The sequence below is a fragment of the Neolamprologus multifasciatus genome, chromosome 5 (assembly GCF_963576455.1).
Source record: "Neolamprologus multifasciatus chromosome 5, fNeoMul1.2, whole genome shotgun sequence".
Taxonomy (NCBI): domain Eukaryota; kingdom Metazoa; phylum Chordata; class Actinopteri; order Cichliformes; family Cichlidae; genus Neolamprologus; species Neolamprologus multifasciatus.
This window is the reverse complement of record NC_140443.1, coordinates 35,508,046-35,523,018: the sequence shown is the minus strand read 5'-3', so window position 1 is coordinate 35,523,018 and position 14,973 is coordinate 35,508,046. Positions and strand designations below refer to the sequence as shown.

General features: G+C 42.2%; 4 protein-coding genes across 6 annotated transcripts in view; 3 read left to right on the top strand and 1 right to left on the bottom strand.

Moving 5' to 3' along the window:
• Positions 1–10,497, top strand: part of LOC146519207 (uncharacterized) — a 72,673-nt gene extending 62,176 nt beyond the window's left edge. For both annotated transcript variants that reach the window (XM_085159910.1, XM_085159909.1), the window contains one exon: positions 9,279–10,497. The gene's annotated coding sequence lies outside the window, so the exon portion shown is untranslated. The remainder of the gene's footprint in view (positions 1–9,278) is intronic.
• Positions 679–4,376, bottom strand: LOC146519209 (uncharacterized). The gene is made up of 2 exons (XM_085160085.1): positions 4,105–4,376; positions 679–1,799 (listed from the first exon to the last, which is right to left on the bottom strand). Exons 1-2 carry the CDS (start codon positions 4,307–4,309, stop codon positions 865–867), a joined length of 1,140 nt encoding a protein of 379 aa, XP_085016211.1. The 5' UTR covers positions 4,310–4,376; the 3' UTR covers positions 679–864.
• On the top strand, positions 6,383–9,291 carry LOC146519208 (uncharacterized). 2 transcript variants are annotated; one of them, XM_085159908.1, is made up of 4 exons: positions 6,383–6,680; positions 6,938–7,022; positions 7,371–7,438; positions 7,519–9,291. In XM_085159908.1, the coding sequence occupies exons 1-4, from the start codon at positions 6,571–6,573 to the stop codon at positions 8,837–8,839; spliced, it is 1,584 nt and encodes a 527-aa protein (XP_085016034.1). In that variant the 5' UTR covers positions 6,383–6,570; the 3' UTR covers positions 8,840–9,291. The 2 variants fall into 2 exon arrangements, with proteins under 2 accessions (XP_085016034.1, XP_085016033.1); XM_085159907.1 differs by having other exon boundaries at positions 6,562–7,022.
• Positions 10,498–11,044: 547 nt separating the features above from the next.
• On the top strand, positions 11,045–14,251 carry LOC146519206 (p53 and DNA damage-regulated protein 1-like). The gene is made up of 5 exons (XM_085159914.1): positions 11,045–11,280; positions 11,487–11,562; positions 11,719–11,793; positions 11,885–11,965; positions 13,320–14,251. The coding sequence occupies exons 1-5, from the start codon at positions 11,197–11,199 to the stop codon at positions 13,400–13,402; spliced, it is 399 nt and encodes a 132-aa protein (XP_085016040.1). The 5' UTR covers positions 11,045–11,196; the 3' UTR covers positions 13,403–14,251.
• The last annotated feature ends 722 nt before the right edge of the window (positions 14,252–14,973 follow it).

Here is a 14,973-nt window from a genome sequence, read left to right as displayed (position 1 = left end):
GTTATTTTGAGGTGACAGCAAATTTACACTGTTGTACAAGCTGTACACTGACTACTCTACATTGTATCAAAGTGTCATAACTTCAGTGTTGTCCCATGAAAAGATATATATCTACATCTATGGATAGATATATCCATGTGTATAAAAACAGAAAAACCCTTGGATTTATAGTGAGGAAATAACCCTCGTGACTGACTCAGAACTGAAGTCGACTCTGGAACAGAAACTCAGGGTTAAATAACTCAGAGCTGTTTCTGGAACAGGGCCCTGTTGATACCCTTAAAAACATTACAGGCTGTTCACACACATGAACACACTAAAATGATGTTATTAATTAATTATTTTAGAGAGGTTCTACACATTAATGCAGCTATATTAAAAAACATCCAGGACCCCCACACACACCCACTCATGACATGTAATATTATGTTGCTCTTGTGAGACACTTTGTAGGCCTGCTTAATGTCAAAAAATATATTTCAATTGGGAATCAAATAAATGACAAAGACACTTTCATCTGGTAGAAGACTGGGCAGCTTCTGGTGGCCCACAATCTCAACTGAGATGTCTGACCATGCAGACAGGTATGAATGCATCCAGGCAGCAGCAGACTCGCTTATTTTTAATATTTATGAAATGTTTTTGTTTGTTTTTTTATTACTGTTGGAAGTCGTAGTGGTAAAGGAGGTTAAAATGGGATTAACTGCCTAGCCCTTGCAAACTACAACAAGCATTTTGAAAATGCACTTTGCTCTATTAATAAACACACTTTCACTTCTCTTTTTTCACACTTAATCAAAAGGAAAAAAAATTATAATAGCAAACAAGTTAAACTCAGAAGCTTATCACGGTGGACTGAGTCTTTCACGTCTTTGTGTGGATCTGCGTGTGTCTCAGCATGTCCTTCTTGTATGCAAATGGTCTTGAGCAGATGCCACAGCGGTAAGGTTTCTCTCCCGTATGCTTTCTCATGTGAGTAATTAGATTACTTCTCTGTCTGAATCCTTTCTCACACACTCCACATGTGTACGGCCTCTCCACTGTGTGGATCCTCATGTGCACTCTCAAACACTCGCCTCGTGCGAATCTCCTGCCGCACTCCTTGCAGCAGTGAGGCTTCTGACCCGTGTGGATCAGCATGTGCCTTTTTAAATGGGTCTTTGTGGTGAATGTTTTGCCACAGACGTGACACAGATTGTCCTCCTTGTGTGTTTCTATGTGCTGCAGTGCACAGTCACCGTGTGTTTTCAGGTGAATCATCAATGAATTCCTGTGGCAGAAAGATTCTCCACACAGCTTACAACAGAAAGGACTTGTCCTTTTCTTAGTGCTTAAGCTGGAACTCTTCTGCTTCTGCTTTTGCTTTGTTTTTGGCTGCACTGTCTTTGAATTGGATGCTCTGCTCTCCATCCTTTCATTATCACAGGCATCATTTTCAGCCCCACTATCTGAGGAGATGGGCTGGCAGAAATCCGATCCTCCACATCCATCTGCTTCCTGCTTAATTTTCCTAGACTCTGTTGAGGCATGGTGGAGAAGCACTACTCCCTGTGTGCTTGCCACACTTTGGCTCTGAAAGCATGAGGAGGGGGACCCTGCGCTCTGTTCAGATTTGAAACAAGCCACAGCTTCACAGTGTAACAGATCCTGCAGCTGGCCTTTGTCTCCTCTCGGCCAGTGTTCCTGATTTACCAGAAAGTCTGCTCTCAGTGTGTCCTGCTTCACCAACAGCTGACTGGCCTGAGCATATGTCGTCTGCGTGGAGACCTCTGCTTCGGATACACTCGCCTGTTGGGAGCCTGCAGACATGACAGGGAAAGATATGACACTGACAAACATTTACAAAAGGCTTACTGTTTAAAGTGCTAGACATGGAAGCTTGTGGTAAATGTTTTAATTCATGGCTAAATATATCATTTTACTTACAAAACTTGCAATGTTGACAAGTGCTTAGGATGCACAGCATATGTCCATGTCATAGTCCAACGTGTCCCATACACTTGCGAACATGTCTGGAGTGACTGCTGTTGTTCTGCTACCTACCAGCAACCCATGAAGCTGGTAGGTAGCAGAATAGGGCTGCCACGATTAGCCGACTAGTCACGATTACGTCGACTATTAAAATCGTCGACGACTGATTTAATAGTCGACCCGTCGTTTGAAGCTTTGTAAGATCCCAAAAGCCGCAGGAATAAGTAGTAGGATTTAAGAGTGTAATAACGGACTGAAACAGAAGATGGCAGCACTGCATGTACAAGGATGCCAGCTGCCGTTAAACCCCGAAGAAGAAGAAGAAGCTGTGTCTCAGAATTCATAGCGCAGCCCAGCTCAGTTGTCAACAATGGCGACAGCTAGTTAGTTTTAATGTTACTCTTATTATTCTTTCTGGGTCACAAAATAAACGTTTAACATATTTTCAGGCGGGAATGTAGCTGTGTAAACCTCAAATATCTGCTCAGTTTATCAAGACACCACATATTTTCAAAAGCGCTCCGACGTTTTCGGAGACGTCTGGAACCACTAGCTCGATAGCTAGCCGGGGGCTAGGCTCACTAGAGCCGTGAGAACACCGGACTCCCGGCAAATCGTTTTCAAACCCACCTCCGTCTTTCGCTACTCAGGTTAAACATGATATATAAGTCACTTAGATAACTTAAAAATGTTATTGTTTGGCTTTTTTTTTTAGTATTTTATTTGTTCCTGAGTAAATCGGTTTTACTGAGATTAAAGTTATAGTTTTTACACAGCTGAATAAACGTCAAGCAGACAGCTGATTATCAGAAGTGTGAGATGCTCGAGAATTTACTCCGGTGTCCTGTTATATTTTAGATAGCAAGGAGTTTATTAAACTTCACCGAAACAACCTGCAGATTTCATTAAAATTTAATAAACTATCATCTTGTCTTTATTTTTAGTTTGCACATACCTTAAACACTTCAAGCTGTAAGCTAATGATAGTTATATAAGAGCAGATGCTGCTGGTGCAATAAGCTGTAAGTTTTATGTCCAATGGATGATGATCTGATTAGTTGACTAATCGCAAAAATAATCGGTGACTAGTCGACTATCAAAATAATCGTTTGTGGCAGCCCTATAGCAGAACAATCACGTGTTAGAAAGAATCCACTCTTTACAACAGTGCGTGTTTTAACTGTAAACGGCTGCAGACTTAAAGCTTTTCTAGCTCTTCAGACTACCAAGAATCTCCGCACACATCTGTAATATGTCTTTTTGTTCATCTGAAGTCACATTTATCCAATTTTAAGACCTGCTAAGTATTATTTTATTATTTCCCTGGTACATAAACGTTTTTCCAAACATATCTTATAACAAGTCCCGCTGCCATCTTTACAAGCCTTCTTTCTCTATTGCTGCTGTCCTTCAATCACAAATCAGACCCTTTAACTCATCTCCACCGACTCCACCCTGCCTGCACTCTCTTCTTCACCTCCCTTGTGAACTCTGTTGTTTTGTATAGTTGACCCACATACTTAAACTTATCCACCCATCTCATTCTCTTTTACACACAGTGTTGCTTCTGTTGACTCTTACTCCTTTCCTCTCCAAAGCACACCTCCACCTGTGAACATCGACGTCCAGAGAGACTCCTCGCTGAGCTCATATGTCAAACTGTCCATCACCACTGAAAACAAGCAGGCCAATCTATGATGTAATGTCCCCTCAAAAAAGAAATCTAACCAAACCTTATAGGAACTAAGTTATTTATTTTAACTTATGTAAACCCCCTAATACAGAGTCATATATGCTTAAATAAATATATAGATAATTTCCTAAATTAAAATATGTTTACATTACAGCCTATATGAAATTTGATATGCAAATTAGGTTTAATTAATAGAGAACACCATGAACGCCTAAATATGTATTTGGGTCACTCTCTACTCTTCTGAACCTAAAACGGTCCATTTAACCGCTGCATGGGAAAAACGCTGTTTCTTAGATGGTTTGTCCGCCTTAAGAAAATCCGGGGGTCAGCTCTGTGACTGCGGTCTGTGCTGACTGTAGTCCCAGGCTACACGCACATTAAAACGGGTCTGATGGCTGACAGCAGCCTGCTTATCTGCATGGTGATAATAGACCAACCTGCCGGGAACACCTCCTCCTCCTCCGCTTTCAGAGCCTCGGCTAGCGTTAGCAGCTCGTTGGGCTTCACATCTTCTGACTGGGACACAAAAGCTTTGTCAGTGTGAAACTCTAATATGGTTCTCTCCACGGCGCCGAAGATTTCCTCCGCTGCTGCTGTCAGACGCTCATTCACGAAGAGTCTGAGCTGCTGTAACTTGGACATTTTGGAGGACAAGAAGACGCGCTGGTCCCTGCGAAGGAGCGAAGTCTTCTTCTCCCCTCGTAGACGGCGGCAGCCGCAGTAGCCGCTGTGGGGAGCTGCTGCCCTCTTCTGCTTAGTTGTTAAAAGCTTTATTTTGGTCCCGGTGTTGTGCCAAAAACTGATTTCCAATGTTTCTGTGTATTTTTTATGTGTAATATCTTTATGTATCTTCGTAAATAGACTTCGGTGAACAGAGTTTACAAAGGGGTTATATATAGAATTTTTCTGTTTTTCAAGTATCTTTACAACTCTGTGTTATTGTACTTACATTATAACCAATCCGGTCTTTTATCCAAACTTAAAATATTTTTACTGAATTATTGAAATATTTGCTGCCATTTCTGCTGTCCTCTTGGCCAGCTTACTCTTACAAAACACATTTTTAATGTTAATGAGATTTTTTTAACTGCATAAATGAAGGTTATATAAAAGTCGCTGCCAAAAACTGATTGCGGCTTTTACTTTGTTACACGAATGTTGTTTGTGGCTCAAGAAGACTCTATGTCATCCATAAGGGATGCATTTGACATATGTTTCACATATTATAGCCCAACAAGTTACTTATAGCAGTTTAAATACGAGCAATCAGTTTTTGGCAGACAATCACTTTTTGGCACAACACCCAGCAATACTTGCAAAACAATGAGTAAATATACAGTAAATACTAAACAATTCCACAAGGAAAATAGTCGATACCAACTAAGTATCTGAGCTAAATATATATTTTTTTAGTATTTACTTTAGTATTTAAGTACATGTAACATGGTGGACAAATGTCACCTCCATATTTGTTGTGGGAAGTTTATGGGCTCAAAATGTGGTCATATATATTTTGTACTTGTAAATCAGGATTTGTATGTGTAAAAAAGATTTGTGTGTGACGAATTTTGAGCCCATTTTTCTTCCTTTCATCTGATTGGTCAATGTCATGTCAATCACAAATGTAACAATCCAATCAGAGAACAGATGGGTTTGGCTTAAGTTATGGGTTTACAAGTACAAAATATTTATGACCACATTTTGAGCCCATAGAAGTTGCACTGGTGGTTTTGTGTGCCACATTTGCTGTGATGGGGTTGGATTAATTGAAGGCAGGTGTATTTGATTTCACTGATACTCTAGTCTACTTATAGTCCACACTACAAACACTGCTGTGATGTTTTGTCTCTCTGTGCAGGTGTGTCATCAAGATGACTTGATTTAAATGTGTTTATGATGGATAGTTTGCTGCTCTGTGAATTGTATAATGAAGATGTGGTGACATCTAGTCTCTCTGTACAGGCCTGGGCCGACCATATGCTGCAGTCTAAAGGCAGAGTTGGGTTGCTGAGGCTGGAGTGATTACTGGCCTTCTACTTACAGGGTGGTGAGATTTGGGGGACAACTGCTGATAAAGTCCAACTGACTTGAGGCATCGCTGTCTCTGACCTTATATTATGTTTTGTTTTTTGTTTTTTAATCTCTTTTGCAAGTGGGAAACTGAACTGTGTTATCCTTCCAATTTTTGACCATTGTACTAATAAATTATCTTTTAGAATTTTATTGGTTGTCATCTTTTTCCCATGGCCGAGACGGTTGGTCAGACCTAGAACCTCTGTGTGCGTTACATACATTTAATTTATTCTCTTATTCTCTAATATAAACTCAGTAACCGGATAGCAGGTATCTGGTATGAACTGAGTATATTTTACATTTAGTTTAGCACATTTTATTTTAGTTTTAGTCTTCAAGGAAGTCACAGAAGAAACAGTCAAATGCTCTGATCCAGGTTCCTGCACATCCCCCCAATACATTATGTGTATTATTTATTGTTTAGCTCTCTGGTGTGTGCATTGGGTCCTCTCTCTTGTGAATCATTGAACTGATTGTCCTCAGTATAAACCAAAGGTGTCAAATTCATTCCAGGTAATGTTGAGCACATTTCACGTTGAGTGGGTCGGACTGGTAAAGCTGTCGATCAGCTCGCTACATTCAGTTTATTTTAAATACACGGAGGCATTTAAGCTGCCGGTACATGTATGAACCACTCAGCACATTAACCGCGCGTGCGTCTGTGAGCCCCACTGCCCCCTGCTGGGCGGCAGGTGAATCGCACACAGGGATCCATACCTAAACACAGTTGTGTTTGGTTCATTTCAGCCCACTACTCATTATGATCACAGCACCGTGTTTCGCGTGAACAGCTCACTCGCCCATTTCATTGGTGCCCGCTGGAAGCTGGGATGGGCACCATTCTGCAGGAGCAAGTGGCACAGCGGTGTGCCGAGAGGCTTTCCAGCAGGGAGAGGAAATGGAAGAAGGATCTGTGGAGCATCGGGCCTAATGTGGGCAGGTACCGCCAGATATGCTTATTATTGGGGTTACACGGTGGTAACGGATGAAGACATGGCTGCTGTTTGTTGCCGTGTCCTCGGTGGCGGCGCAGACGCTGGATGTCGGTGGTGTGTGACTGCACTTTGATGTGTAAATGCTCACTGTGTACGTGCGAGAACAAAGAAGACCGCCATGTCTGCCCTGTGCTGCTGTTTCTACATTTCATGTGTTTCATCGGTCACATTTAACTCGGAAGATTTGTTTATTTCTCTCAAGTAACATAATGGGAAGGCGGCAGTCTCAGAGGAAGCCCACAGCGCCGCAGCACGCGCTCCCAAGTCAGGAAAACAACAGCGAGAAAGTGAGTGTGGATCGGATCACTGTATCACACACAAGATCAGTCAAATGAGCTGGTGTTCCGGTTCTGTTTTATATGATGGTACATTAAATAGTGACTGCTGTCATACAAGATACAGAGCTGCTGTTAAAGTCACACCTGCACGTTTGCAGTGAGTGTTGTTTACATGTCGCTATTTTTCCCTTAATTCCACATAATGACACATTTCTGTGGCACAATAGCTACTATTTATATCAGGCAAAATGTCAACAAGTCTCAATTTATTACCATGGTAATAACATTACCATGGTAATAACATTACCATGACCATGTTTAAGTGATAAGTTGAACATAATGTGTCTGTAATTGCAGAGGCTGCAACAAAGAAGAAAGCACAAGTCTAACAACTCCTCAGCTAAACGCAATACTTCTCAACACAGGTGAGGTCGCAGTTTGTGCAAAGTTTGTGTTGTTCGCTGCTGTCTCAGCGCTCAGATAATAGCTTTGCTTTGCCTCGCAGTGCTCACAGATCCTCAGAGTCAAAGCCTCTTCCAGTGCCCCCCACAGAGGGCAGGATGGAGCCAAAGGTGCTGCCGGTCACTAAGCGCTCCAGCCACAGACAGCACAAGCATGCGGGGAGCAGAGAGGGCAAACACACAGCAGCCATCTCCCACCACTGCATGTGTGGTTGCAGCACTGAGCAGCTGGAAAGACGCTCGCCAGAACTGGAGGTCGGACGCCTGAGTCGCCATGGAGAAGATGACAGCGACACCGACTTGTCTGAGTCAGAGAGACTTCCCGTGTCAGCCTGCGGCCGTGTTCCTCCTCGGCTCGAGCTCAGGCCAGAGGTCATCGAGGCCGAGGACTGCTCCTCTCACAGCCACAGATCCAATTTGCAGATCCATGGAGGTTTTGACTTCCCAGACTTCCTCCCTCCACCTTTTAATTCGTGGAGCCTGAGTCAGCTGGCTGTTTTCTACAACGTGGAAGGCCGAGGTACCCCCCGGCCCAGGCCTGTGGGCCCTTTGGAAAGGTATCTGGAGAAGCTGCTGCAGCTGGAGTGGCGTCAGATCCAGACCGTCCAGGAGGAGAGCGGGAAGTCGGCAGTATCAGAAGTGATATCCAGCTGTCACAGGTCCCCTGCTGCCGCCACATCACGTCTCAGCTCTCCCAAGTGCATCCTCCAGTGTCAGCGTGCCTTCCCCCTCACTTTCCTCTCCTCCCTGGCTAGTCACTCCACCCTCCTCTCCGGCTGCGCCTGCGCTCTCTGCCGCATCCGCTGCTCCCGCTGTAGTGCGCCATGCTGTTGCTCGACTTACAGCCACAACCGCCAGTCCAGGCCGAGTGCTCCGCTAGAGCCCAAAATACTCCCGAAAAGGAGCTACAGCGAGAGCCGGGTGCACTCCTCAGACAGGCGCTCACAAGCCCAAAGGTTCAGCAGCCCCGTGCGGACCAACAGCCACCTGAGGAGAATGCAGGCATCAGGAAACATCCGCAACCCCATCCAAGGTGCCGCCACCAGCCTTCAACACACTGCCAGCGACTGTAATGAGGTTGCCCGGAAAGGGGATGTGTGGGACTACAGGATGGGCGGGTTTCGGAGGAGGAGCGGCTCAGAGCAGAGGAGAGGTGGAGGAGACAGGAAACAGAACGGATGGGAGAAAAAACGGAGCGACTCCGAGTGTAGAAAAGGCGGAGCTGAGAGGAGGAGAGCGGCTAACCTCAAAGAACAGGAAATAAAACCTGACGCTGTCGCTGCAATAATAGACAATTTACCAGGATCCAAATATTCTCCTATACAGAGGCCAAACAGGCCCAAACAGGTGGAGTTTGTCACATAACAGCAGGCGTAGTGATGAATGTGTAATCTGAATGTTACATACTGTCATCACCTTAAAGTTTTATTATGAATGTACAGTCAGCAATACTCTTCATTTGTTAATGTGATGTTATTTCTCTGTGCTGTGGGGGATGTTTACACAGATGTGGGAGAGAGCTGCTGGACATCCAAGTTTGAGAAGTTTGTGCTTTATTTAAAAGAACCCAGAGAGCATCGTGTACTGTATGTGATCATATGATATGATTTACAGCAATTCAGGTTTATTAGTCTTTTGAATGAAGCAGCAAACATCACCAAAAGTTATTAAAGAATACCAAACAGTCTTGTGAAGATGGTGTATGATGCTGAGCGGGGAGAAAAGGTGAATACTGGACTCGCAGGCTTACTTGTAGGTGGTGAGCGTGGGGTGCAAGAGGTGTGTGATCGAGTGATGTTTCCAGGAAACTGAGGGTGAGGGCGGAGAAAAGTTTAGTTTCCGAGAGGAAGGTAGCGATGTAGTGAGAATTGAGCCGCAGGTCACTTAAGCAGTGTTGTGGTGGAGAAACTGAAAACAGTTAAATCAAAGTAAGTACAGAACAGACATAAAGTTACAAAGCAGCGAGGCTGGGTTACCTCCATGAGGTAGCTGATAAAATCGCGGAGAGTGCATGATTGCGCTGGCCTTAAGTATTGCCTCGCTGACTGGATGGCAGGTGAGCAGAACAGGTGAGGACCCAAGGCTCCGCCCACAAAACACCAGCCACTCAGTCAGATCATGACAGGGATTTCTTCTAATCTGGATCAGACTAAAGGATAAACTGATCAGATTGATCTATGAAAGGAAGTGACACAAATGTCTGTTCAGATCATTAAACATCCAATGCAAAAACACAAGTCTGGCCATAACGTGGGAACAGAAGCGGATATTTTGAAGACGAGTCACTTTTGGTGCAACATGGAATCGGTAATGCCTATAGACTGTACAGAAAAGATGGAGCTAGCTTCCTCTGGATGTGGAAAGGCTTACAGTTGTATGGATGTTAAACGTTATTACCTTGCACAAAAGGTAACGTGCACAAATCATTTTTGTTCTTAGCATCAATTTGAATCAATCTAAATCAACATGCTTGGCTTGCTGCTGCAGTCTGCATACTGCGACATTTCCCCATATGAGGAAACATGTACCTCAAGGTGAAGTGGAGACAACAGTAAGAGCCTGCAACAATAAAAAGGAAGAGAGCAGAGGAAAGTCTGACTGATGAAAGAGATATTTGTGCCTGATGAGGAAGGCACATTTCCAAAGTGTTTCCTAAGATGTGATGATGATTAAAAATAAGGTGAGCTGAAATACTTAAAAAACTTTTTCCACGGAGACAGTCGCTGTGGATTAAGGAAAAAAAGGAAGAAAGGTCAGTCTCTTGCTAGTTTCGTTGGCTGTGAGGTTGAAAAAGTTATCTCAGGTCTCTCAAACTTTGTTTCATGAGTGGTTACTTAGAACTGAACTGGATAGGACTCGCGGCAAACTCTTCACAACTGTCAAGTGAGTAAGAGTTAAGAATGACACTGGCTGACATATGACCTGGCAATAAATATGGAAGAGCCTGGAATGACTGGAAGCAACCAGCTGTCAGCCTCAAAGTGATGCGAGATGAGCGAACCAATTCCAGTGTGCACACGGCTTGAATCATGACAAATTATGTCTGTCTGTCATGCACAGTCTGAGGTGATCACATATTAAATCTTCTCAAAGTTATTAAAACAGACACGAGCTCTTTGTCCCTCTGTTTGAAATGAAGTGAATCCTCTCTAGTCTGCGTTTATGGACAGGGAGATTTTTGTGTTTCGTACAGTTTAAGTTATTCTGCAGCAGAGTAACAATGGTAATAGGGTATATAGTTCTGCTGTATCCTGTGAGGCAACTTATCTACTTACTGAGAGAGAAAAATACAAATGCGAAGCCCAGAGTCTACAGGGGTGGCTCCAAAACTGACCAACAGACAGAGAAATGTACTCAAAAGTGTCTCTAAATTTAGTGTTTAAATATTGCTGTTTATCGGTCTCCCTGCAGCTTTAGAGAGTACACGCGTGAGATGATTTTACCAAGCAGGTAAAGAAGTACAAAGAGGCGAAATCATCATCAAATCAAATCATTTCTCGCATTGCACAAGTACAGTTACTGAAATCAACTCTTCCACATAACATTGCTACACATGAGATGTGCTGCAGAAGGAGCCACGTCTTTCAACTGAAATGTAGAAATGAGCGTTCTCGTGAAACGGCTGGAAATGACAGAAACATTTGCGGCCAGTTTCCGAGCGGACCTTGTAGTGTTCAGCTGTTGTTTCACATCGGACATATTTTGGGAGCGGCACTGCAACCATGGACGAGGTGTCCCAGCGTGTTTTGGAGTATTTGACAGAAGTCGAAGAGGCAGCTGAAGATGTTCTCACCACTAAACAGCAGGTAAGTAAATACTGAGCTGAGGACGTTCACACGCGAGGATTGTTATGTACGTTACAGAGGTATGCTAACGTAGCTAGTGACGTTAGCTGCTAAGCTAGCTAGCTAAGTTGTCAGCTCATGGATGAGAGAAAACCACATTTTTTGTAATATATATATATATATATATATATATATATGTTGCTAACTAATGCCGTCTGTTCTTCTAGATTGTGGAGCTGGACACAAAGAGAAACAGGAACAGGGAGGCACTCAATGCCCTGAAACATGATGTGGCAGATTCAGGTGAGCAGCCTCTCCCAGCAGCTGTGCCACTAAAAGAGTCAAACAACAGAAGCTGTTAAAAACACAAAACCTCACAGTGATAGGACAGCCAGGTGTAAAGTTTATTCTATGTTTGTTTATGCAATGAATGACATAAAACACTGCTCACATTTGCAGAGAAAGTCAAGGTTTGCTTGGGAAGCATGTTTATCAAATTCCCCAAATCCAAGACAAGAGAGATGATTCAGAAAGGTAAAACATTTCTAAGTCATTGACTCTTACATGTGCAGTTTTATTAAGAACACATCACCCTAAACTCTTTGATCTTTGTTGTGGTGTGTAGACCAGGAGCAGCTGGACAAAGAGATAAATGATCTTCGCAAAGGGCTGAAAGCAAAAGTGAATCGTCTCAATGAGATGCAAGGTAAGTAAGCTATGCTCTTACTATAATACATAATACTTGTTAACAGTTAAACTGTTTAGTTGCAAAATGTTCATCCAGTTATTTCTTTTTAGTACCACTTAGATTTCCAGCCTTTTGTTGCCCCATCTCATTTTTTTGAGATGTGTTGCTGCCATCAATTTCAAAATGAGCTAATATCTTTCATGAAACAGTAAAATGTCTCAGTCTAAACATTTGAGTCTGACACTCTGACCAGCTGTTTCTAATTTTAATAATATTCCACACATAAAGGAAAGCAATATTAGTTTGTTTAATTTGCACCTTGAAGGACATCCTGGTAACCCCTCCCCCAATAAACCCCCAAAATTCACGAGTATTATTAGTTAAATGTGAAGAATATATGAAGAAAATCACTTTCATTCTGGTTGTATAGAAAAATAGAGGCCTCTGAAGCTCTTACTAGTCAGTACCCAGGAGGAAACAATCCAGAAAGTCTATTTGAAAGATAGATTTGATCATAAACTGCGATTGGGAAAGAACCAAACATTGCACACAATAAAGTTCAATCGATCAATTAGATTTTATGAGGGTCCTGGGATCACAGCCTCATAAAATGCCAAACGGTTTTGGAAGGTGTGCAGGATGTTTGGGATCCTTCACAACCCCTAACAACCAAACCAGATCTGAACACAGAGACTCTGTGCTGCATTTAATCCTTACATACTGGTCATATTTTCATACCTAGTCTGGTCTGGTCCAGAATATCTTCATAATGAGCGTCTACACCAAATTTTGAACTACAGATTGTTTTTGGAAGTATAAATAGCTACTAATGTATTTTAGGATTTATGGCTCAGATTTGTTAAAGTCATAGGTTTGAAGCAGCCATAAGTCAGTGTAATAGATAGAAGGATGTGTGGAAAGTCTGAATATATAATAACATTTTAAGTGTTTTATGTGGAGTCTGCTGTCTGTAAAAACAATTCCATGACATCTGGAATATTCCTGCAGCCTCCATAGCAAAAATGTCTTGTGTGGTCTCCAGTGACTTATTTGTACAGGAAGTGCAGTGTTATCTGATGGAGGTTTCATTGCTTTACATCATTAAACTCGCATAATTTCTCCCAGTGGTTCTGTTGTTGGAAGCAGGAGAGGAAACTGAGTCCAATCTGCCTTCAGTCAGATACCTTTAGATTAGGAGGAATAAGCAGGGAGGGCTTATGACTCAGTCATTATTCCTGTGGGAAGTCCTTCATATTATTATTGGGGAAAGTCCTCAGTCACAGTGATCTCTATTGTTCTGTTCCTACGACTACATTTATTTTAAGTCAGTCTTATATGATCTCTTAACCTTTTTTGTGTCTTACTGTTGCAGGAAAACCTGAGCTGAGAGGCTACAGTCTTTCTCCTCTGTCCACTGATGAAATCAGAGCTATTAACAGCCTTTTAAAGAGATGACTGGAATTCAACAAATCACTGCATCTGGGGACAAATGCCACATGCTGACATGTTGACTGCAGCACTCAGTTGTTCAGATGGGAGCACAATGGGCCAGAGCTTCAATTACACATTTGTTAAGATGACACACACACACAGATTACAGTAGGAGGATCAGGTTGAATGATGGCTCGAATGTCAGCTCAGCCTGGGAAAAGAGGAGATTCGTTGGTGTGGTTAGAACTTTATCTTACTAAAGTATATCTTATACAACCATATTAAAGAATAGAAGAAATTCATGGTCTTCCCAATTACTTCTTTAAAGGTTTTTCTTTCTGCAGAGAGCTTTACAGTTCAAACACAGGTGCAAACACTCAAAACATCTTCTGAGTTTACTACCTGGAACCAAGCCAGGCCTGCCTGTTAGTATAAAGCTGCACGTAGAAACAAAAAATGCCAAACCATTATCGACATGAGAAGTGATCGCATTTTAAAGATGGGAGTAGCTAATGTGGAAACCAATACAACTCCCATTCTGTCTAATGGCTAGCAAGAGCTAACCTCACTGATTGAAAAGAGAATTTCAGTTGTATTGAAGTTTTTATCTGTGACCTAGTGATGGGTCGTTCGCGAACGAAATGGCTCTTAGAGCCGACTCTTTGACGTGAACGACGCGAGCCGGCTCCTTATCGCGAGCCGTCACGTTTTTTGTTTTTTTTTGTTTTTTTTTTCTTTCTCTCAGCCTCTCTCTCGCACTTTTTTTCTTCTTCACTCAGCACGCGAGCCTTGTGCTTTACGCTGGGCAGAGGGGGGAGGGGCGGTAGTTACACTCAGTAGCACAGGAACAGAGCCAGAGGGAGAGAAAGAAAGCCAGGGACAACAACGTCACATTAGAAAGGTATAGTAATCATCCACAACTATTTTCAGTTGCAGATGATAAAGGATTCAGAAAGTTTATTCATGCAGGTCCATATGACAGAGAATATGCATGTTCTTTTTGTTTTCATATTTTAATTTATATTTAATTGTGTTGTGGTTTGCAGGGTTTTGTGTTGTTTCACTTTAAATTTGTAAAAGGAAAAAGCTGAAAATTTAAATAGTTAAAAGTTGAAATGTGAATAGTTGATTTTTGTATTATATGATTTATTTATTACATTTTATGTGGAGTGAATAAATAAAAGTATATTTACGGTGGCCCCTAGAGACAAAGCACATACAAACTTCAAATCACGTACGAACTCTGAAGCACGTACAAACCCTGAAACACGTACAAACTCAAAAACACGTAAAAACACGTACAAATTCCAAAACACGTAAAAACTCAAACATGTAAAAACACGTACAAACTCAGAAGCACATAAAAACTCAAAACACGTACAAAAGTCAACAGAAGTGCTCCAGAATGCTAGGCGCAGTGTTGAGCTTTTGTTACCTAGTGGCTACACAAGCCAGCAAGTACCAACGACCGGATTTGGTGTGTGGTAGTAACAGGTAAATGAACATTGTTTTTAAATTATTTGAATATATATGAGTGCCTGTGTATAAATACACAAACATGCTTTCAATTGAAAAACAAATTCTCTAGAAATTTA

Coding starts and splice junctions, on each gene's coding strand:
- LOC146519209 (XM_085160085.1), bottom strand. CDS start 4,309: ATGTCCAAGTTACAGCAGCTCAGACTCTTCGTGAATGAGCGTCTGACA. Junction 1,800..4,104: donor GGAGGAGGTGTTCCCGGCAG/GTTGGTCTATTA, acceptor TCATGTCTGCAG/GCTCCCAACAGGCGAGTGTA.
- LOC146519208 (XM_085159907.1), top strand. CDS start 6,816: ATGCTCACTGTGTACGTGCGAGAACAAAGAAGACCGCCATGTCTGCCC. Junction 7,023..7,370: donor AGGAAAACAACAGCGAGAAA/GTGAGTGTGGAT, acceptor CTGTAATTGCAG/AGGCTGCAACAAAGAAGAAA. Junction 7,439..7,518: donor CGCAATACTTCTCAACACAG/GTGAGGTCGCAG, acceptor TTTGCCTCGCAG/TGCTCACAGATCCTCAGAGT.
- LOC146519206 (XM_085159914.1), top strand. CDS start 11,197: ATGGACGAGGTGTCCCAGCGTGTTTTGGAGTATTTGACAGAAGTCGAA. Junction 11,281..11,486: donor TTCTCACCACTAAACAGCAG/GTAAGTAAATAC, acceptor CTGTTCTTCTAG/ATTGTGGAGCTGGACACAAA. Junction 11,794..11,884: donor AAGAGAGATGATTCAGAAAG/GTAAAACATTTC, acceptor TGTGGTGTGTAG/ACCAGGAGCAGCTGGACAAA.